Raw genomic sequence first — 22385 nt, 5'->3', positions numbered from 1 at the left:
GCTGAGCCCTAATTTGGGTGGGACAAATCAATTCGACTTTATTGACAATCCTAATGCTATGGCAAATAAAAAATAATATCATTCTAATACTCATAGCTTTCAATCATTTATTGTTGATTGCAAATTTAATTGGCTAAGAACCTTAACCGTAGCAGTCAGTTATAGACTCTATCACTTATGAATAATTTTATTACAGTCTACACTAACTACTTGAATAACTACTTAATAAATCTAGTAGTTGATTTTTAATTAAAGAAAGTGCTCCAAATAAAGTTGTAGCGTCCATTAATTTCACTGGTGGATCTTGACAATTTGTTGCTTGCCAATAAATAAAACAAATAAAATACTTCTAAGCCAGTGGTATACCACTGGCTTGTGCCAATCTCGATCACTTCTTATTTGACCCACTGGCTTGTATTTCCTTCATTTTTTTTTTTTGCTGATCATGAAATAAATCAAAAATCTTGTTCAAAAACACAATTCGGAGTCCTCTTCTCCTATGGCTTTTTTTTTTCTTTTTTTTTTTTTAACTTATTGGCTCACTAGTCATTATGTTCTCTGCACCAGTTCACCAGTTCACCGATCACTTTATGAAGGAACCTATCTCCTTCACTTAATCATATGACTGAAGAAGAAAATGGAATTGCGAGGAAATTAGTTGTGATAGTACTATGGTGCATCCAGATGAGGCCAGATGATCGTCTTTCAACGATAGCAACTTTAGAAATGCTTAAATGTTCTGAAGACTGAAGAGTCAACAGAACACCTGTACAACTCTGTAGCCAAGAAATATATCAGAGTTAGCCAATATATTGGCATTTTGATTCCAATGGAAGTGTGGAACTAAAACTCTTTTTTAATCAATGACACAATTAGTTGATTTTAGCATGTCAAGCTCTACATAATTATGCAGTTGATTCTTTTTTTCTTCTTCTTCTTTTGAAAATTATAAGCCACAATTAGTTACAAGTGGTAATTGCTAACAAAGTTATCTGTAACATGCAACTTCTTGTACACCAATACTCACTATGTTAGCACTAGTTTAATACATCTAAAATCTTCCTATAAAGTCATCTGATCAATTAACTGTTGGTTTTACTGGTAAACTGTTGTCAGAGTATTAGATACAAGTATATTGTTGTGAATTACCCCAACTAAGTTTTCCATCCGTAGAATTTTCCCATATAATAAATGCATTTTCATCTTAAATATCAATGGCTATGGAGTCCAGTATGAAATTGTTTGGAAATGAAATACTACGAAGTCCAACTGAAATTGTCTTATAAGAATTTCCTTCTGTCAATAAATCAAGAAAGATTCAATGTCTACATTCAACTTGGTTGGCCGTCTCTGTGTGGAAAAAGAAAGAGAAAAAAAAAAAGAGAAGAATAGAATTGTAGAATCTAGGAATAAAAACAGGATAAGATATTGACAGTCTCGGTGTGGAAAAAGAAAGAAAAGAAAAAAGAGAAGAATAGAATTGTAAAAACTAGGAATAAAAACAGCATAAGATATTGAGATCTCTTGGCCTAGTACCATGTTTTTGTGGAGCAGAATTGCTAAGTAAAGCCTAATTGCATGTTTCTGGCCCACTGGAGAAAATTGATAACTTTTATTTTTATTTTTATGAAATAATTAAATATTATTTTGTTTTTCACATTTATCTCATCTCCTAAATGATGACAAATTTTTCACAATATTCGAGGTAATAAAACTAACACAACGACTTTTGAGTTACTAAAACTTGCACAATTTTCGATAACTTTATCACGACTTTTAAGGTAATGAAATTTGCATGTGTTACGAGAAGATCTTATCACTATCTTGAAAAAATTAGTTAATATACTTTAAATTCGCCTATAAATAAGTATTAATCCCCCCTTTCTATCAAAGTGACAGAGAATTCAAGTTCATTTTGAGTAAATGGAAGAATAGTTCTTATTTCTTGTTTACTGTTACAATTTCTCTATATTGTTCTATTAGTTTACAATTTCTTTATATTGTTCTATTAGTTTATAGTTCGATATTCAATCAGTATAAAGCACTGCCAACCAACCAATTGTAGATTAGTATTAGTTTTATAACACGTTATCAGTACGAGTCTTTACTTATGAGCAATTAAGAGGGAAGGAGGTAAAAGAAAAAAAAAATTTTTAGGTAGCAAACTGCTCTTGTAAAGTTTGGTCTTACCATCAATTGAGGCTAACAAGCAGAACAACAATGAATTTAGGACAAGGGATATATTGGATGGTACAGAGAGAGGAAGTTTAAGTGTGAGTTCTCGAAATGAGAAGTTTTGAGTTTGAAACCTCCCACTTACATTATAAATTTTTTAAAAAATTAATGAATTTAGTACAAAGACCTGAAGATAAAAAGTCTACATAGGACTACCTCAAAAGATAAAAAGGAAAAAAAGGATAAAGAGTTTCCCTGAAGGAAGGAAAGCAGTCTAGATTGGTTCTGTAAAAATTTGGGGAAGAGTATGTATTCAGAGTTCGTTAATTGCTATAGAGAAATTATTCTTTACCATGCCAATATTATTCTTCTTTACTTCAGATAAGGTGGACCCAATCTTCAATAAGACATTTGGCGTGCGAATTGTGAAAGACCATCTAAGTCTTGAGATTTTTTCTATTTTAAAAAAAAAGGTGTTGAGATTTTTTCTCTTTTAAAATTTTTTGGATTTACTCGACTTGATTTTCATGTTGCCATCAACTGGGGCTCATAAGAAAAAAGACTATTCTGCAACATTTAACAACAGGAGGAGTAAATTGGAAAATAATAAGAACAATGAAGGACTCAGTATTCAAATCGGGATTTGCTTCCCTCAGAATTTTTTAAATAATAAAATAGAATAATTTTATTAATCATTAGATCAAATCTGCAACAAGTGCAGAATTAATCAGCATACAAATGGTTCCCTCAGAATTCAAGTCGATGATCAGGTATCAATGTCCATCATTTTATGAGTGGATCCCAATAAACAATATATATCTCGATCCTACGGGTCTATAGTGGAAATGTGAAAGCCTCCCAGGTCAATAGAATTTCGAGCCTCTAAAAGTTAAAAGAGGGAAAAAAATTAAAAAGAAAGAAAAACGTGAAAAATGGGAATTGGAAGATGCAAAAGTCATAAATCGCAATTAGTTACAAAGTGGTAATTGCTAACTACTCTAAGTTATCTGTAACTTGTGACTTTGTTATGGAAAAAGAAGAAAAAGGTCTAAAGAATTAGAGGAAAGAGTTAGTTGATAGGTTGCAATTTTATCATTTATTTTATTATTAATTTTCTCTATTACCTGATCTAATGTGAATTAATTATTAGATTCTACTCACTTTTCGTAATTTATATTTATTTCAGGGAGTAGAACAAAAATATCACAATCAAGGCCAATTTGACAGTCATCGAAAAAGAGTTCAAATAGCAGGCAATCAAAGGCATTCTTGAAACAAGGAGTTGCAAGACCTTTTTGGTAATTTTGACCGAAGACAGCAACTAAAAAAGGGAAAAGAAAGCAAACCTGGAAGGCGTCCAGAGGCTTCGTCCTCTCCGCAAGGGGGCCGCCGCACAAGGAGAGCATTAGAATAGGATTTAGATAGAAATTGAAAGAGAACTCTCCGTTTAGTAGCTTAGGCTTGTTTTCTTTTTGACTTTTCCTTTGTATCCCTTTCTTCTCTTTTGGTTTTCTCCCGTGAATGTGATGAGAAAAGGATTGGGAACCTTTTGACTTTTCCTTTTTCATCTTCTTGTGGTTTGCTTCCTGCGGATGTCCAGACCAAGGGAAACAATTGGTCATACTTTATAGTCTAGGCTCTTCTTTTTCAATTCGAACGAATTGAATCAGTGAAACTGGAGACAATGTCTGCGGCTATCCCTTCCGTTTCGTGTGAGTGCTCCTCATTGTGTATGAACTAATTTCTTTACTCTAGTCAAGGAACAACGGAGGCTTTGATTCGCCTAAAAATTGTGAGATCGATTTAATTTTATCTTTTTATTTATTTATTGGTATTCGCATATTCCCTGATTACAGTGTTTATGATTGTTTAATTAATTGATTGTCTTGGATCCGGATAATTAGTTAATTTGATAATCTATTATCAATTGGGACGTTAAATCCGTAATTGTTTAATTGTCTCAAAATAGTGATACCTGGTATGATTGGGTTTGTGTCAGGGAGATATGCAGGCTAATCTGAAAATAACCCTGGTAGTACGTTATTTGGTTAGAATAGGGCTCCTCTAATATGTAAGACAATTGGAAAATTAAATCTTATGGGCGTATCTAGGATTATTTTTCAATTAGAGTAGTGATTAACGGGCGTACCTTAATCACCGACACAGTAAGGAGGGGTTGACTGTCATCGCTTGTTTGGCAGTTATAACCTATTTATTAGTAAATAATTGGAATTGCCTTTGTTTCAATGATCAATTAGGTAAACCATTGCTGAAGTTATTCCTTGACTAGATTCTTAATTATCACTCGTTTGATTTTAGTAAATTGTTATTTAATTTCTAGTTGGCTATTTTATTTTTATTATTTTACTTTTAGTTGAATTGTTTAGATTGTCACTCCTGATATAAAAATACCCAATTGTCACTGTGAATTTGAAAAGAAACAATTACTCCCAATCCCTGTGGATTCGACCCTACTTACCACTATCTACAGAAATTAACTTTAGTTGAGCAGGTTTTTATTATTGCACAGGCCGACAACCTGTCAATTTTTGGCGCCGTTGCCGGGGATTGGTGCCTGATTAATTTGTTTTTCTAGTTCATCTTGCTTTTATTTTCTATTTATTTTTCTCTTATTTCTTATATAGTTTATGGCTGCTAACATTCCGTATTTTGATGATAGACTGGACATTATTCCTGAATGGGGTTATGAGACTCGTGTTTTTCCTAATGATCAATGGGCTGTTGCAAATTGTGGAACTTATTTTGACTCAAGTTATTTAACCGACACATGCCCTGCATTTCAAGATAATCTAAGTGCTCCAATTGATACTTTTGGAGATTTTCTACCTCGATTTCAAACGTGGTACGACCGTTATTCAAACGGGTATGATCAAGGATGGTAGGACAATTCCAATTTTAATTATGCGACCGGGCCAATGAACTTTTAACAGCAAGAGTCTCAACAACCATCACCCGTGTCAGGTATGTCTCTTGAAGAGATGATGGAATTACTAGCTGCTAATGCATATCGAATTCAGCAGGAGACACAAGCAATGGCGGATCAAGTTCAATTATTGACATCCGGGATGGCGGATCAAATACATCTTTTGTCATCCAAGATAATGCGATTAGCTTCTCACCTTGAAGAATTGCCCTCACAGACCAATATCAACCTTGAAGAAGGTGAGAGTGCAATTATCCAGGCAAATGACATGGAACTGCAAGAGTTTCAAGGAAACGGATCTAAAGATGCAGTTGAAAAGAAAGCTGAAGTGCAAGAAATGAGGCCCCAGTATCAACTCATTCAAGTGAATAAATCCAGTGAACAATCTCCAAATGCGGTGACATCTCCTCCACTCCTTCATCAATATTCTCCTGACTCTTACTCTTCAATTCCTATTAATGAAATTGACTTTATTATACCAGAAAATTTTGAATTTCATGACAGGAATAAATTAAGAGTGGCGATGGCAAGATATCTTGAACCGATAAATGCAAGTGAGGGAGGAGTGAATCGAGAATGCAAATTATCGTTGACTTGTTTAGCGCCATTTACTAGTCCATGGAAGCTCGTAACTCGTGTGCCCAAGGATTACTCTATTTACGAGGGCTATCAGGACCATATAGAGGATGAAACATTAAGACGATCCACTAGATTTTATCCTCCATGAACAAAACATGATAATGTCTAGTCAAAGGCATTAAAGAAAGGCGCTCATTGGGAGGCAACCCAATTTCTTTTAGTTGTTTGTTCAATTTTGTCTGTTAGTTTAAATATGTTTTTCTTGAGTTTGACTGATTTCTGGTTTCAATTTCGTTTTTGATGATTCATAGATATCTCTCTGATATGACGCGCCCGCGTCATGACGTATGAAAAGCTCACGGTCAGATTCGTCAGAAAGGGTTCTTACCCTCTTGACGTGCTCGCGTCAAGTAACTTGGAAAGCTCCAGATTCCGTGCCTTCTTGACGCGTCCACGTCACGTTCGCGGGAAAGGTAAATATTCAAAAAAATTCAAGAACGATTATTGATTTTCTGTTAATCTCTACTTTTGAATTTCAAAAATTAATTTTGTCAATAAAGAAAAAAAAAAAGAAGTTATATATTAAAAAAAATCTTCAAAAAAAAAATATAAAAAAACTTTTTTTTTAGTTAATGAGTCCTCCTGTAAAAAAAAAATTCTAAAAAGAGAAAAAATAAAATGAAAAAAAACTATTTCCTTTTTCTTTCTTCCCTCTTCTTTCTTTTCTTTCTTTTTCTTTGTTTCTTTCTTCTTCTTTCTTCCTTCCTTCTTCTCCCCTGCTCTCCCTCTGTCCGCCGCTCCCTGCTCACCGCCGCACTACCATCAGCTCCACCTCTAGCTCGCTTCTCCCTCTCTTGATCTCATCAGCCCCGCCAGCCCAAGCTCCTTCACATTCGCGCGTCTCTCACCGCAGCCTCCCCTACTCGCACTCGTCCTCGACACGCGACGCCGCTGACCCTTGCTTCAACGCCACCACCAGCTCATCTTTCTCCTGTTGCTGCCCAAACCATAGCTCCTTCGCCATCCAGTCCGCCCACCACAGGCGCCCCAGCGCTCGACAGCTATTCCGCGCGCCACTCTTCTGGCCATCTCTCTCTCTCCCCTTGATCCACAGCCTCGCACCATAGCTGTCCCTCAGCGCCGCCCCTGCTGTTCTTTCTCTATCACTGACCGCGGCCAGCAACACCGTCGTCCCACCGCTACCAACCGCGGCCCATCCTCGCCGCATCTCCTCTCCCTCTCTGCTCACCTAACCACTGCCGCTCTCACGCACGCACGCTAGCAGTTCGTGCCAGTCCCACATTCTTCGACCATCAAACAAGAGAGGTATTTGACATTCGTTCACCAACTCCACGGTAATATTTGGTGTTGTTTGGGTCGTCTTTTTTTTTTTTTTTTGGGTGGGACGCGGAGTTGTTTTTCCTTCACTGAGGAGTCCACCGGTGGTACTGGTGGGGTAAATTGGACTTGAATTTGGTTCCTCTATTTGGCTGTCTGAGTTATTATTGCCAAATTTCTAAACTGTTATCGTTGAGATTGCTAATCTTGAGTTAAGAAATTGACTGGCCAACTGGAGCCATTTGTTGCAATTCTGGGTGGGCTGAAATTTTGCAATTGTCTATTGATCATTGGAAGGCATCTCTGCTAGTGTTTTGATTACTAAGGTTTTGGTTAAATTATTTCTGATATTGCCTATTGAATCAGGAGGCTGTGCCGCTTAATTTGCCCTGTTAGGAGCTGGTTTGCTTGGTAGAATTTTCTGTGACGATTGACTAACGTGTTCATCTTAGTGACTTCAACTGTTTCGTTGGGTGGAAATGAATTCTGTGTGGTGAACCATTAGGTCGTTGAGATAATTTCACTTGTTTTTGTGGGTGGATGCCTGATTGCCAGTTGAGGGTATATATTGAATCGTTATTGCCGAATTACTGCACTACTGTTGCCTAACTTGTTGACTGCTGGAGGCAATTGTTGAGCTTTTGGGTGCTATTGTTGAGTTTTTGGGTGGGTTGAAATTTTGCAATTATTGATAACTGAGAGACATTATTAGCAATTGCTCTGCTCTGATATTGCTCCGTTGGTGGCACATTCGCTTTCTTGTGACTAGATTAATACTTGGGGCTATTGCTTTACTACTAATCTGCTTTGCTATAGAAATCTCATTGATTTTGGACTGCGATTTGCACCAATGGTAACGGTGCGGGTACTTGTTAACTCTATTTGGCTAGAGATCTGATTGACTGCCAAGGGCTTGTGACTGCGCTGCTATTACTAAAGTCCTGAACTGATATTGCTGGATTTAGCACATTATTGGAGACTTTGTTGAGATTTTGGATGGATAGAGTTGTGCATTTACTGGTTGAATCGATGCCTCACCACATCGATTTCCCTCCGCCGTTCCCACCTATCCCTTAGCCACTCGAGAGGGAAGTTTCGTTATCCTTTTCACTTTAATTGCTTATTTCCTCCATTGAGCACAATGTAGGATGTAGGTGTAGGGGGAGGGACAGCTATGCCAGTTTTTAGTTTTCAGACGTCCTTATTTTATTTCTAGTTTGTTATTTGTCTAGTCTTCGTTTACTTTTTTTTTTTTTTTTAATGAATACCAAAGTTTGATGTTGGATTGTTGTCTCTAATTCTGCTATTACCAAGTTTTAGTAATAAAAGGGTACCAAGTTAATGTGGTTGAGTCCAAAAACATCTCTTTGGTGAATATCGATGATTGTTTTACTCTTATAATTTTTGGTTAACTTTTCTAGGCATAGGGAATAATTGTTGGCATTTTTCATGTGAATTGGTCCGGTTATTAACCTTAGTTCTCCATATTTGGAAATGAGGCTAGCGGTTGCAAATTTTCTTTTGATTTTTGTGTTATTTTGAATTTTTGGTGCTATTTGGCTGTGAATAAGAGTTGACTGTACTCCGCTAGTATTTACTATCGAGTAACCGGGGATCTTCATCAAAAGTATCGATTCTCGCGTCAAAAAGTAGTAATTGTTATGAGTACGTGGTCACGTGGCGATAGAAGCTGAGTAACCGGGTTCTTTCATCTGACAAATGTCGGAGTTCGCGTCAAAATGTTCTAATGGCTAGCGACTAAGTCTTTTGTTACTATCGAGAAAAAAAAATGAGAAAAAGAAAAGGAGAAAAAAAAAGAAAAATAGAAAAACATGAAAAAAAGTGAATATTGTGTTAGTGTATAATAAAAGTCAGCTTGCCGATTTATAGATTTAATGTTGAGATTTTGGTTAATAGTTGGACCATTTGCTGATAAATGTTGTGTGTTATTCCTTTTTCTTAGATTAGTTAACCTGAAATTAGAGGAGTTTGTGGTTTAGAAGCTAACCGGAGTGATGTTTCTTGGACTTGACCATTGATGCTTGATTATTATTTTTCTTGATATCTTGGCAATTTGTGGGATAGAGCAATAGCCACTATCAAATATTAGTGTTTGTTTGTTGTTCTCATACTTGAGGACAAGCATGGTTTAGGTGTGGGAAGAATTGATAGCTTGCAATTTTATCATTTATTTTATTATTAATTTTCTCTAGTACCTGACCTGATGTGAATTAATTATTAGATTCTACTCACTTTTCGTAATTTACATTTATTTCAGGGAGTAGAATAAAAATATCACAATCAAGGCCAATTTGACAGTCACCGGGAAAGAGTTCAAATAGCAGGCAATCAAGGGCATTCTTGAAATAAGGAGATGCAAGATCTTTTTGGTAATTTTGATCGAAAACAGCAACTAAAAAAGGGAAAAGAAAGCAAACCTGGGGGGCGTCCAGAGGCTTCGTCCTCTCCGCAAGGGGGCCGCCGCACAAGGAGAGCATTAGAATAGGATTTAGATAGAAATTGAAAGAGAACTCTCCGTTCAGTAGCTTAGGCTTGTTTTCTTTTTGACTTTTCCTTTGTATCCCTTTCTTCTCTTTTGGTTTTCTCCCGTGAATGTGATGAGAAAAGGATTGGGAAGCTTTTGACTTTTTCTTTTTCGTCTTCTTGTGGTTTGCTTCCTGCGGATGTCCAGACCAAGGGAAACAATTGGTCATACTTTGTAGTGTAGGCTCTTCTTTTTCAATTCGAACGAATTGAATCAGTGAAACTGGAGACAATGTCTGCGGCTATCCCTTCTGTTTCGTGTGAGTGCTCCTCATTGTGTATGAACTAATTTCTTCGCTATAGTCAAGGAACAACGGAGGATTTGATTCGCCTAAAAATTGTGAGATTGATTTAAATTTATCTTTTCTTTTTATTTATTGGTATTCGCATATTCCCTGATTACAGTGTTTATGATTGTTTAATTAATTGATTGTCTTGGATTCGGATAATTAGTTAATTTGATAATCTATTATCAATTGGGACGTTAAATCCGTAATTGTTTAATTGTCTCAAAATAGTGATAACTGGCATGATTGGATTTGTGTCAGGGGGATATGCGGGCTAATCTGAAATAACCCTGGTAGTGCGTTATTTGGTTAGAATAGGGCTCCTCTAATACGTAAGGCAATTGGGAAATTAAATCTTATGGGCGTACCTAGAATTATTTCTCAATTAGAGCAGTGATTAACGGGCGTACCTTAATCAACGACACAGTAAGGAGGGGTTGACTGTCATCGCTTGTTTGGCAGTTATAACCTATTTATTGGTAAATAATTGGAATTGGCTTGTGCATCGATGATCAATTAGGTGAACCATTGCTGAAGTTATTTCTTGGCTAGACCCTTAATTATCACTCGTTTGATTTTAGTAATTTGTTATTTAATTTTTAGTAGTTTCTTAAATTTTATTTGAATTTCTTTGATTATCACCTTCTGCACAAAAACACCCCCTTTGTTACTGTGAATTTGAAAAGAAACAATTACTCCCAATTCCTGTGGATTCGACCCTGCTTACCACTATTTACAGAAATTACTTTTAGTTTGAGTAGGTTTTTATTATTGCACAGGCTGACAACCTGTAATTAGTTATGCTGTAACAAAATGATACAATACATGTCTCCTTGATTGTTGTACACCAAATACTAATTATATTAGCACTAGTTTTACTGGTAAAGAGTGGTTAGACTATTAGCTACAAGTACATTTTAGTGAATTACCCCAGCTGCGTTTTCCATCACTCAGTAGAATTTTCATGTATAATAAAATAAATGCATCTTCGTCCTAAGTATCAATGGATATGGAGCCCAGTATGAAATTGCTTGGAAATGCAAATACAACAAAATCTGACTGAATTTGTCTGATAAGAATTTCCTTCTGGTCATCAATAAATCAAAAGAGATTCCATGTCTACATTCAACTTGGTTTGCCATCTCCGTGTGGAAAAAGAAAGAAAAAAAAGAGAAGAATAGAATTGTAGGAACTAAGAATAAAAACAAGATAAGATACTACTGTTTTTGTGGAGCAGAATTGCTAAGTAGGTCCTAGCTGCATTTTTCTGCCCCTTATAGTTGGACCCCAAAACTGATAGAAGTAAGAATGACTTGACTAATTAATGCCTGAATCAAAACGCTAGAAGTAAGAACGACTTGGCTAATTAATGCCTGTATCAAAACGCTAGAAGTAAGAACGACTTGACTAATTAATGCCTGTATCAATACGCTAATTTGACATATTTACTATCTGATATCTGTAGATGACAATGAAAGCTTGCTCAGCATCCATACTTCTATCAACACCTATCTGATATGGAAAAAGCTCTTAAAGTTTCGTGTACCATCAACTGGGGCTAACAAGCAAAACAACGATGACTTTAGTACAAAGACCAACGACTTTAGAAGTCTACCTCAAAAGAAAAAGGGCGAAAAAGAAAAGAGAGTTTCCCTGAAGGAAGGAAAGCAGTCTAGATCGGAAGAAAGTTAAGTGGAAAAAAGGAAAGAAAGAAAAATGTGAAAAATGGGAATTGGAAGATGCAAAAGTCATAAGAGTGTAATTTTTCCTGAATTTGTAATTGAGATAGGGTTTAGTATTCGTGAATTATAAAAGCAAATAAATTTATTATTAGATGTCCAATTCACCCTTATAACTGTGTGCATTTTATTAAACAGTAATTTGGATCTTAATGAATAAAAATGTACGCTTAATGAATATATATGTACATCTCTTTTCTATATATATATATATATATATATATAGTGTATATTTAAATCGATAATTATGTACGTGTGTATACTGAAATTGTGAACATATAACACATGTACACATTCATGATTTTCCTGCAGCACTAATTTTTTGCATAATCTAAGAATAGTAATCAATAACCCATTTACAAATTTCCTGAAGCTTATTCCCTCCTCATGAATTTAAAATTTTCATGTTCCCCTTCCAAAATTTCCCCAAGAAAAACTTCTCCAAAAGCTGATCTTGATAGTTGAGCTAATTAGCACTTTTCACAAATATTTCATACTTTCTTTTATCATATACATCATTCGTCATTACTTTTTTTTTTTTTTTAAATTATACATTAATGTTCACATTGTTTTCCTCTCCTCATGCATCAGCCTAATGATTTGTGGTGAAGGCGCCAGAAAACTTTTCAATCGGACACAAATATATTAAGGTTCTTCTAGTTCATTCAAAACAAGAATAAGGATTGGTTCAGTCTTCCTTATTGTTACATTGTTGTGGTTACTCTGATATTGGCTTAAAATTGATTCAAAAACTTGCAATTGTTAAGCAGCAGATTACAGAAATTTTGTGCTACTACAAAACTTCAAGCTTTTCTTTCGGATAACAGTGTCGTTATGCCTGCTCTAATATTGGCTAAAAAGTGGATTCGGGGAAGATATGTGCTATTACTCCTACCTCAAAAATTTTGATGTTCTAAATTCAAAACTATTATCTTAGTCTTTATTGGAGATTCATCTTACTCAGCGAGATTGATGTATGGAAAACACTAACCAGTAAACCACACTTCTTAGAGGCCCCAAAATTAAAGAAGAAAATGACGCCTTCTGTAAATCTGATCTTGATATTCCAAACGAACTAATTAGCATTGTTAACCCATAATCGGGTTGGCAGTTTCCTCCATTGGACCCAAATGCTCCAAAAATTATGCTTCATGGGATGCCGTGGATTATTAAACAAAACTTCTCAAGCTTATTAAACTTATAGACTAGAGTGATCTTGAGATATTAATATCAGTTAACAGAGATTTTGAGTTTAAATCATTCTACCTCTCTCAGCTCCTTAAATCACACTCTTTCTCTACTAGAAAAAAAATAACTTAGAACTTATTCTCATTTGTTATAAAATTTTGCAAAATCTGAATATAGAAAGTGCTTATATGGAATAATCACAATTAGTTAAAACTACTCTTTGGTAGATTATATATTTTACATTTTTTGACTACTAAAAAAAATTTAAAATCTAGATGCACAAGGAAATCAAAATATCAAAAATATTGAATATTATACAAAAATTAGGAATTAAAATCCATTGAAATAATTGATTAAAGAACAAACTTTTTTTTTTAAACTATGAGTGAGAGGTCTCAAATTCTAGATCTTTTACTTACACTCTCTCCTCTCGTATTACCCAGCCCATCCCTCCCCCCTCAAGAACAAACCCTTGATTGTCTTCAAATGCCTTCACTTTAGTGTTTATCTCGCCAAGTGTATATTAGCTGTAATTAGACCTGCAAACGAATCGAGCCGCTCGAGTCGAAATCGACCTCGAACTCGAGCTCAAAATATTAAGCTCGCTCGCGAGCTCGAGTATATATATATATAATATTTTTTTATTTTTTATATTTTAAGTATATATATATTTATTTTAAGTATATATATTTTTTATTTTCTTATTTTAATAGTAAAATTACATATATATCCTTAATATTTTATTATTTATTAATAAAAAAATATTATTTTATTTATTTTTTAAAAAATAAAATAATTATTTTTTATTTTTTTTCGAGCTCGAGCTCGAGCTTTAAATTTGCCGGCTCGTCGAGCTCGAGCTCGAGTTCGAGCTTGGTAAAATTTAGTCGAGACTCGGCTCGATTAGCCCAAAGTTCGACTCGATTCGGCTCGTTTGCAGCCCTAGCTGTAATGCTTATTTATTGCATTGGAATTATATGTTATCTTATAAAGAAGAAAATTGATTTTACCTTTTTTTTTTTTGTTTAAAGTCACGCCGAACCCAAAATGAGTAGGAGTTAAGCCATAGCAATATAACTCTGTAGTAATAATGGCTGTATCCAAAGGAGAAAATAAATAAAGTAATTTTGGCTTACATTCCTATTGGATTTGAGACCCTAGATCCTAAGATCCTACTCTCTTTAGTCTTTACCAACCTAAAGAGCCCCTTCTCCGTTTCCAACATATATCCGAGCCCCTTCTCCGTTTGCTACATATATCCGGCTTCTTCTTCTTCTTATTATTTTTTAAAATTCAGTCAGCCAATGTTTAACAAGTATGCTCCAACTTCAGATTTTGGTAGTTTTGTTGTCCCTATTCTTGATTTACTTCTTGGTGTCCGGGTTCTCATTTTATTCTTTTATAGATGACCATTGTCAAGTACATGTTGATTATTTATTCAATTCCAAAAACACCAGCTGTTACCATAGTCCATCCACTTGCCGGGGCACCGACATCAATTTAAAGTGCCCGTTTCAATTTAGAGGTGATGATCCCGATTTGTGCCCTGAACGTCGTGTTGTTGAATTCTCTTGTGAAAATAATCGCACTGTTCTATCCTTGGATGGTCAGTATAACTTTTCTGTGGAGTTGAACAGTATTGATTATGAGCAACAGACACTTCGTATATTTGATCCTGGGGTGCAAAAGAACAACTGTTCTACCCTGCCAGTCTACCCATTAAGTCCATACTACTACAACAACTACTATCAACCTGGTGCGGGTTATGACATGGAGATTGATCCCGATGCTGGTTCGTTGGTCTTTGTGAGCTGTAAAAATCCGGTGAAATCGAAAAATCCTCCTCTTTATGTAGACACTGCTTCCTGTAATATAATCACTGCAAATCAGTTTTCAAAAATGAAAGCTCCGTCCAATTATTACAGCTATGTTGTGGTGGGCAAAAAGGTTGTGGCATCAGATGTTGAAAAGTCGTGCACCGTCTATAAGACAGCTCCTGCAGACCTGCGGTGTCTCCCTAATGTAACAGATATTTCGTTTCAAGACATCCACAATCTTATGTCTAATGGCTATGAGATCAGGTGGCTCCCACTCTTGGAGACCAGCAAGAAATCGGTTTTTTGTAAGTACACTGATTTGAAGATTTATTAATCTTCTGTCTATGGTGATTGATGATTGATTATGATGATCTTTTAAAAAAAGTATTCACTACTACTGCGTGAATCTCAGTTTCTGGAAAATTAATGACAAAGCATTTGGTAACAAAATGAAAGATTTTGCAAGAAATGAAAAATTCATTTTGCAAGAAATAACGGTACATAACCGTACAATCAATAGCTCCGATTCCCCTAACAACATTTTTTATTTTTCTTTTTTGGGGAATGAGAGTACCAGAAACCTTGCTACTGATATTTCGTCTTTACTAGTTGTCTTTGTGGCTGTGTATATCCTCACACAGTTTTCATTTGATTTTTTAAGTCAAATTAGAATGCTTGGGTTAACTTTTTTAGAAAGGTTATTTGTTTTATGATCCTATCAAACACATGAATTATAGAATTCTCATTTGAAACTTGTACACACATGAGGGCGAATTAATAGTAATTAATAAAAGTTCATTTTCAAGCATCCAATTGGACATTGACTTTGTCTTTTCTCCTTGGGCGATGTAGGTCCCCTAGTAGAACCAATCCTCGACCGCGTTGACGCATTCGGAAGTGAGTAAACTTACTTCTTTAATATGCACCAAAAAAAAAAAAAACAACCATTCAGTATTTCCATTATAACCTTTTTTCTTTCATAAGCAGCTGGCGTGGGTTTTGCTGTCAAATTTTTCGGTAAGGCATCTGATTTATAGTTGATAACTCTATCCATTAGGCATATATATATATATATATATATATATATATATACTAGAAATCAATCATTTCTAAATCATATTGTTCTGTTCTTCTATTTCAGCTCTATTCATTGCAGCAAAAAGTGTCATTGGCATTGCCCTCTTGTCTGCGTTCCTGCTTTATAGGTGGCATCGGAGGCATTTATCAAGGTATGATACAATAGAAGATTTCCTGCAAACAAACAGCAGACTCATGCCCATTAGGTACTCATATAGAGAAATCAGGACAATGACGAAAAATTTTAAAGAAAAACTAGGCGAAGGAGGCTACGGTATGGTTTACAAAGGCAAATTGCGCAGTGGAGATGCTGTTGCTGTCAAAATGTTGAACAAGTCAAAAGCTAATGGTCAAGAGTTCATCAATGAAGTTGCAACTATTGGAAGAATACACCATGTGAACGTGGTTCGGTTAGTGGGATTTTGTGTTACTGCCTCAAAACATGCTCTAGTGTATGATTACATGCCAAATGGCTCTCTGGATAAGTTAATTTTCTCAGACTGTCAAAATAGTTCTCCATTGAGTTGGAAACAAGTTTGTGAGATTGCAAAGGGGGTTGCTCGTGGCATTGAATACTTGCATCAGGGGTGTGATATGCAAATTCTGCATTTTGATATTAAACCGCATAACGTCTTACTTGATGAGAACTTTGTTCCAAAAGTTTCAGATTTTGGACTTGCAAAACTTTACCCAATGCAAAAGAGTATTGCAACTCTTACTGCTGTGAGAGGAACATTAGGTTACATGGCCCCGGAGTTGTTCTACAAAAGGATTGGAAGAGTCTCACACAAGGCAGACGTTTACAGCTATGGAATGTTACTAATGGAGATGGCTGGGAGGAGGAGAAATGTGGATGCGCATGCCGAGCATTCTAGTCAAATATACTTCCCTTCATGGATATATGACAAATTCGATCAGGTGGAGGAAATGGAAATCGGAGATCATGCAACTGATGAAGAAAAGACAACTATAAGAAAATTGATTTTGATTGCCTTGTGGTGCATACAGATGACACCTGAGGATCGTCCTTCAATGAGAGAAGTCTTAGAAATGCTTGAAAGTGATACTAGTGGCCTAAAGTTACCCCCTAAACCGTCGTTTTACCCTTCAGATTCACCCATATCCATGCAAAGAAGCAGTGATAGTAGTTCTTCTGACAAGTCAACGGCACCCCTGTGCAGCTCTGTGGCTTTGGAAGTAGAGCAAATGGATGACTAAGTAGTACTTTTAGTGACAGCTGTGTGGTGGATTTGTCCTTCAGTTTAACTTAATAATTTCTACAATTGAGCTCCAGTACATATTTTTTTTTCTCTTAAACTATTATGTTTTCTAACACAGCGAGCAGTATATCTAAGTATTTCTGGCAAATTCATGAGATCGATCTTTTGCAGTGGTGTTGCTATTACCAGTCAAATTGTTAGTTTAACATAGCCTTGTAGCCGTTTGTCTTTGTCCTTGGATTTTTCCTTCGAAACGTGTCTTTCCTTTTTATCAACATGGTGAATTTGAGCTAGCCCAAGTTCACTTATGCTTTACAATCGTTAAATTTGAAATTTCATTAATTTAATGGATTTAACAAGCAATCTCTCATAATTTCAATGACGCAATGAGAAAATACAGTATTTACTCTAATTGATCTACTAATAGATTAAAATACATCATTAAATGAAAAGCTTTAAATAAAATTTTTTTATTACAATTGGCTTGATTAAATTTTTTTTTAAGTGTAAGTGGAATGTATCGAATTCGAAGTCTCTCACTTACACTCACTCTTCCGGCTATATTAAGTTGAATTTTATATGACTATCTTACATTGATATATGTCCTTTATGTGCTACCTTACAGCCTATAGATGTTCAAATAACTATAGGATTTAGCTAAAGAAATGCATACATCAACAAAATGTTGAACATATCAAAGTGGGCCGAGACTAGACATGGCTGAACCTTTCATAGCCTAAACTTGGCTCACTTTGAAAACTTTTAGATTTCTTAACCCGCCAAGCTTGATATGGCTGGGCTTGGATTGCCTAAGATCAACTCACTGCAGGAAGGGGGAGCCTAAGGAGGCTTGTGTGTCAGGGGTTAGTAGATATGCAGATCTGACTAGACCAAGAGGGTGCTATGGCATTCCCTTGGATTTTTTTTTTTTTTTTTGCTACAGGTGAGGTTTGAACTCCCCACCTATAGCCCAAGGAGTCCCTCCCTGTTGACCACCGAGCCAAGCTCAGTGGTTTGATTCGGCACTATTGACACTCCTAGTGCTATGGCAAGTGAAATATAATATCATCGTAATACCAGCTCATAGCTCTCAGCCATTTATTGTTGATTGTAAATCTCCCTCCGTAATGAACTTTTTTTTGCAAATTTAATTGGCAAAGAACCTTAACTGCGGTAGGTAGTAATAGACTCTATTACTTATGAAAAATTTTATTATAGTCTAGACTAACTACTTGAATAACTGCTTAATAAATCTAGTAGTTGAGGGTTATTATCACTTTACCTCTTAATGTTTGGTGCTACTATGAATTTTTCTCTGAACGTTACTTTTTAGTCACTTTATCCTCAAAACTAATGGTCAAACTTAATGGAGTCTGTTAATTGAAGTGAAAAGACATGTTTAGCCCTTAAAATTATTATCACTTTACCCCCCATAAAACTATAGCCTCAATATCAATCTACCCGCTAAAGTTATTTTTCAGATAATTTATTCCGCTATTAAACCAATTTAGGAAATTAAAATTTTTAGAAGAAAGTAGCCTCCTCTTTGTATAATAAAAATAATAAAAAATTTAGAGTGCCTCTTCTTCTTTTTAGTATCAAGAAAAAAAAAGTTAAAACATTAATTTCTTCCGTCTTGGCAATCTTGTTAATATTGAAAAAAAAATTAGAAAGATAGGGGGCAGAGAAAGGGAGAGAAATCAATTCTTTTTTTAAAAAAAAATACAAATAAGAAAGAATTCAATGTTTTTATTATTTTAAAATTACTTTGCTTTTTAGTCTACCACCCAATTCCAATCCTAACCCCGATGATGTTAAAGTAATATGATAATATTAGATTCTTCCTTATTTTCTTTCCTGGCAAAATCCAATTTTTTTGTTTCTTTCTCTCGTATCTCTTTTTTTTTCCTAGTATGAATAAGTGTGAAAAAAGAAATTTAAGAAAACTCTTTAATTTTTGTGTTTTTTAAACTCTTAGAATGAAAAAAAGGAAGAATAACCATTCCAACTTTTTTTATTTTTAATTATATATAAAAAAGTGGTAAATACATTTAAAAATTTTTGAACATCACAAAGTAACTAGTGCAACAGTAGTTTCTAGTTATTATCGAGTTAGCATTTGGAAGTAAACATTCACAACAGTTTCTGTTGATTAGACCTTTTTCTTTTAAATTTATAACTACGACTGGTTAGGGGAGGATTTGACTTGGTAATTGGAATTGATTTATAAAAGTTGATGACAGTCAATTTTATTAACCAGCTTCTTCAAAGCAAAAGTCCAAGGGCAAATTAAGAAGCTTGGGCCCCAGAGCTGGGACTTGTCTTTTAGGGACCATGGGACTATAGTAACAGATCATGCTTGATTTCTCAAACCATTTACAAACAGTGGACATGGACACAATGCAGAATTACATTGTACCATCTTGGAAAACACCACGACAGTTGGTAGAACTCACAGAGAAATTATACCCAATTTGCACATGTAAGAGTTTGGAGTTTGTGTTTATGATTCACGAATGGCAAATTAAGTTGATCTGAGGACTCTACGAAGCCACTGTAAATATGGATCTGTTGGTATAGCAATACACTAAATTCACTGTAAATATGTTAATTTCAGCCACTTGTAAATTGTAATCTAGGTATAATTGCCCTGAACTTAGCACATTGGCCATTCATAAGACAGGCAATTCAACTTGTGCAAAAATGTTTTATTTGCCCTTGTCGGAATCAATTAGTTTCAGAAGTCTGCTGTTTATGTTTAATGAACTCATTAATGAGTTCAGTGGCAAGTTTTCCTGCTTGCTCAATGTTTGGATGCCGAGGTTCCTAGGTTAAAGTATCAGATTAAAGAAGAAAATTATAATTAATCATCAAATGATGGCTGTACATTAATATATATGTTGATTAACTAAGCACACAACCATGAGACTCGAACGACCTTGAAACAACTTATATTTACTACCAGAACAATGCCCTAATTAACATCACTGTCATGGTCATGTCATAAAATTTTGGGTAAATTCCATTTTACTCCCCTGTGATTTAGTGATTTTTTACATAACCCCCCTATGGTTTCAAAAACTATATAATCCCCTCATGGTTTGGATTAAAGTGTCAAAGTAACGGAAATGATCATTCGTAACGGAGTCACCTAAAATGTCAAAAATACCCTTATGTAAAGTTGAAAATTATTTATTAACCAAGGGGGGTTATGTATATATTTTAAAAACTATAAAGGGATTATATGATAAAATATTAAACTATAAGGGGGTTATATGGTAAAACATTAAAATCATACGGGGTTAATGTGTTATGTATTTATATGGGTAATTTTGACATTTTTAGAAGTTCCGTTACTAGTGACTATTTTCGTCACTTTGACACTTTAATCCAAACCATGAGGGGGTTATGTATAACTTTTGAAACTATTGGGGGTTATGTAAAAATGCACTAAATCACAGGGGGTAAAATGTAATTTTTCCTTAAATTTTATCTTTATAGATTCAAGAAATTGCACCGTTGGTTTCAAGATAAGCACAACTTTGATGAACCGTGTTAATGTGAGTTCTTGCTCTGGTGCCAAATCGCTTTAGTTAATCCTTAGCCCCCTTTTTTTTTCCACGAAAAACGTTTGAATATATCAATCTGGGCCATGTTGAGCAGCTAATTAAAGTATGTGGCTCCTCCTACAACAGCAGAGATTCAATAAATGTAATTGACTATAACATGCCAATTGGTGAAGTCCACCCCATGAGTCTTCGTCTCTTCAGGACCACATGCTGCTGATCATGAACTAAACCGTCCAAGTACAAAGTCACAAGACTTCACTCAAAAACAGACCTGCGGATTTTAGTATCTGCACACTTAATCAATTACTCAGTGGTCATTAATATGTTACAAGTGCAGATTTTGGTAGTTTCAGTTTCCCTTGCCTGCATTTCCTGTATCAGGATTTCCTGAAACATTTTCAAAGATAGTTTAGCTCCCTCCAAATTCTCAATGGCTTAGTTTAGGACCAATTGTAAAATGTTGTACTCAAAAAGTCTCCCTTGCCTTAATTTAATTTTTGTTGTCCGGGTTCAGCTCGGATAATTTTGTCGGCAACATTTGCTACATACAATAGTTTTGTTGAAGTACAACATTTGCTACATCTGGTACAACAATATTTTGAAGTAGCAGTAATTGACTTAGCTGATCGCACTGTCTAGGAGTTGCTTGTGATATGCTGATGAGAAAAGTTTATTCTCATGCTAAACTAAGAATGGAAATTGTGACAGTAGCTTCTAATATTCTGTAAAACTATTTCTAATATTTTCTAAATATGAGCAATAAGCCAATACGTCCAAAAGCTTTCACTTGACCTCCTTTTTATGATAATTTGTGCTGTAAGAATTCCCTTTAAAGCAACTGCAGTGTTATAGCTATATCCGTTTGCTATAGATTCTATTGGATTTTACGGTGCAATTGTTACGGTGCAATTGTTATTTTAATTGTCTTACACAGCAATAACAACAAAAAGACTACCATCAAAAGGACTTCATTTTAAATGCATTTACCCATCAAAACTACCATCAATGGAGCCTAACAGGAAAAGTATGCTTGTTTTTTTTTTTTTTTGTCGAAACGTTAGCTTGTTTTATATATATAGAACTGTAAACTTTACAATATTTTGGACAAAGGTCCAATCAAAAGGGACAAATTGTCCTACAGAATCACTGATGCCTAGCATCTAAGATTGGGATTCACCCATTCTTTATCTAACCAGATGTTTAGAGCATGAATGCTCAATTTGATACTTTCTACTTTCCTAGAATTAGCAAAAAGAATAGAGCACTGTTGAAACAAAGTTCCAATGGATCGAATGTCCTCAATTAGAGTGGCCATCAGCTGATTGTTGTACTTTGCTGCTGTTATATTTTCTACCAGCTTGCGATTATCAAGTTCTACTTTGATATTCCTCCAGCCTTGGCCTGCAACTTTCAGTAGAGCTAATCTAACCGCAACAGCTTGGTCTTGTAATGTATCCCCAGATGATCTTTCTCTAAGTGCCCAGGCTGCTTGCAGTTGTCCCAAGTTATCTATAGCTGTGATTCGAATCCCCACTGTTGCTTGCCTTCTGTCTTGATGCGTGTGGATCTTTAATAACATACCAGTGTGGCTCTCATTTTGAACCTGGACAGTCCGTTGCTGTATCGCTGTTTCCTGAGTGCTCCTTCTTGAATTCTCCCATTTGTTAGCTTCATTATATTCTGTCCACTCCTGCTGTGCCTTCTCAATTATCTTGAAAGGCTCCTTTTCCTTATGGTTAAACTCTCTATTATTACCTGGATTTCCATAACTGCCAGAGAATGTTGATGGTAATGTTCACTTGATCCTCCACACCTCTACTGGCTTGAGCTTCCTGGACTGCGGACCACCATTTGGTGAAGTTGTCAGACAGATGTTCTATTCCATCCCACTGCACTGGCGCCATTTTC

The 22385-nt window shown here is 35.3% G+C and overlaps 1 protein-coding gene across 1 annotated transcript; it reads left to right on the top strand.

The window, feature by feature from the left end:
• The first annotated feature begins 14087 nt into the window (after positions 1-14087).
• On the top strand, positions 14088-17056 carry LOC113699745 (LEAF RUST 10 DISEASE-RESISTANCE LOCUS RECEPTOR-LIKE PROTEIN KINASE-like 2.1). The gene is made up of 4 exons (XM_027220098.2): positions 14088-14916; positions 15464-15508; positions 15599-15628; positions 15753-17056. Exons 1-4 carry the CDS (start codon positions 14112-14114, stop codon positions 16904-16906), a joined length of 2034 nt encoding a protein of 677 aa, XP_027075899.1. The 5' UTR covers positions 14088-14111; the 3' UTR covers positions 16907-17056.
• Positions 17057-22385: the final 5329 nt, after the last annotated feature.

This window comes from Coffea arabica, chromosome 7c (genome assembly GCF_036785885.1).
Source record: "Coffea arabica cultivar ET-39 chromosome 7c, Coffea Arabica ET-39 HiFi, whole genome shotgun sequence".
NCBI classification, from domain to species: Eukaryota; Viridiplantae; Streptophyta; class Magnoliopsida; order Gentianales; family Rubiaceae; genus Coffea; species Coffea arabica.
The sequence above is the reverse complement of the archived record's forward strand: the minus strand, read 5'-3'. Positions and strand labels throughout refer to the sequence as shown.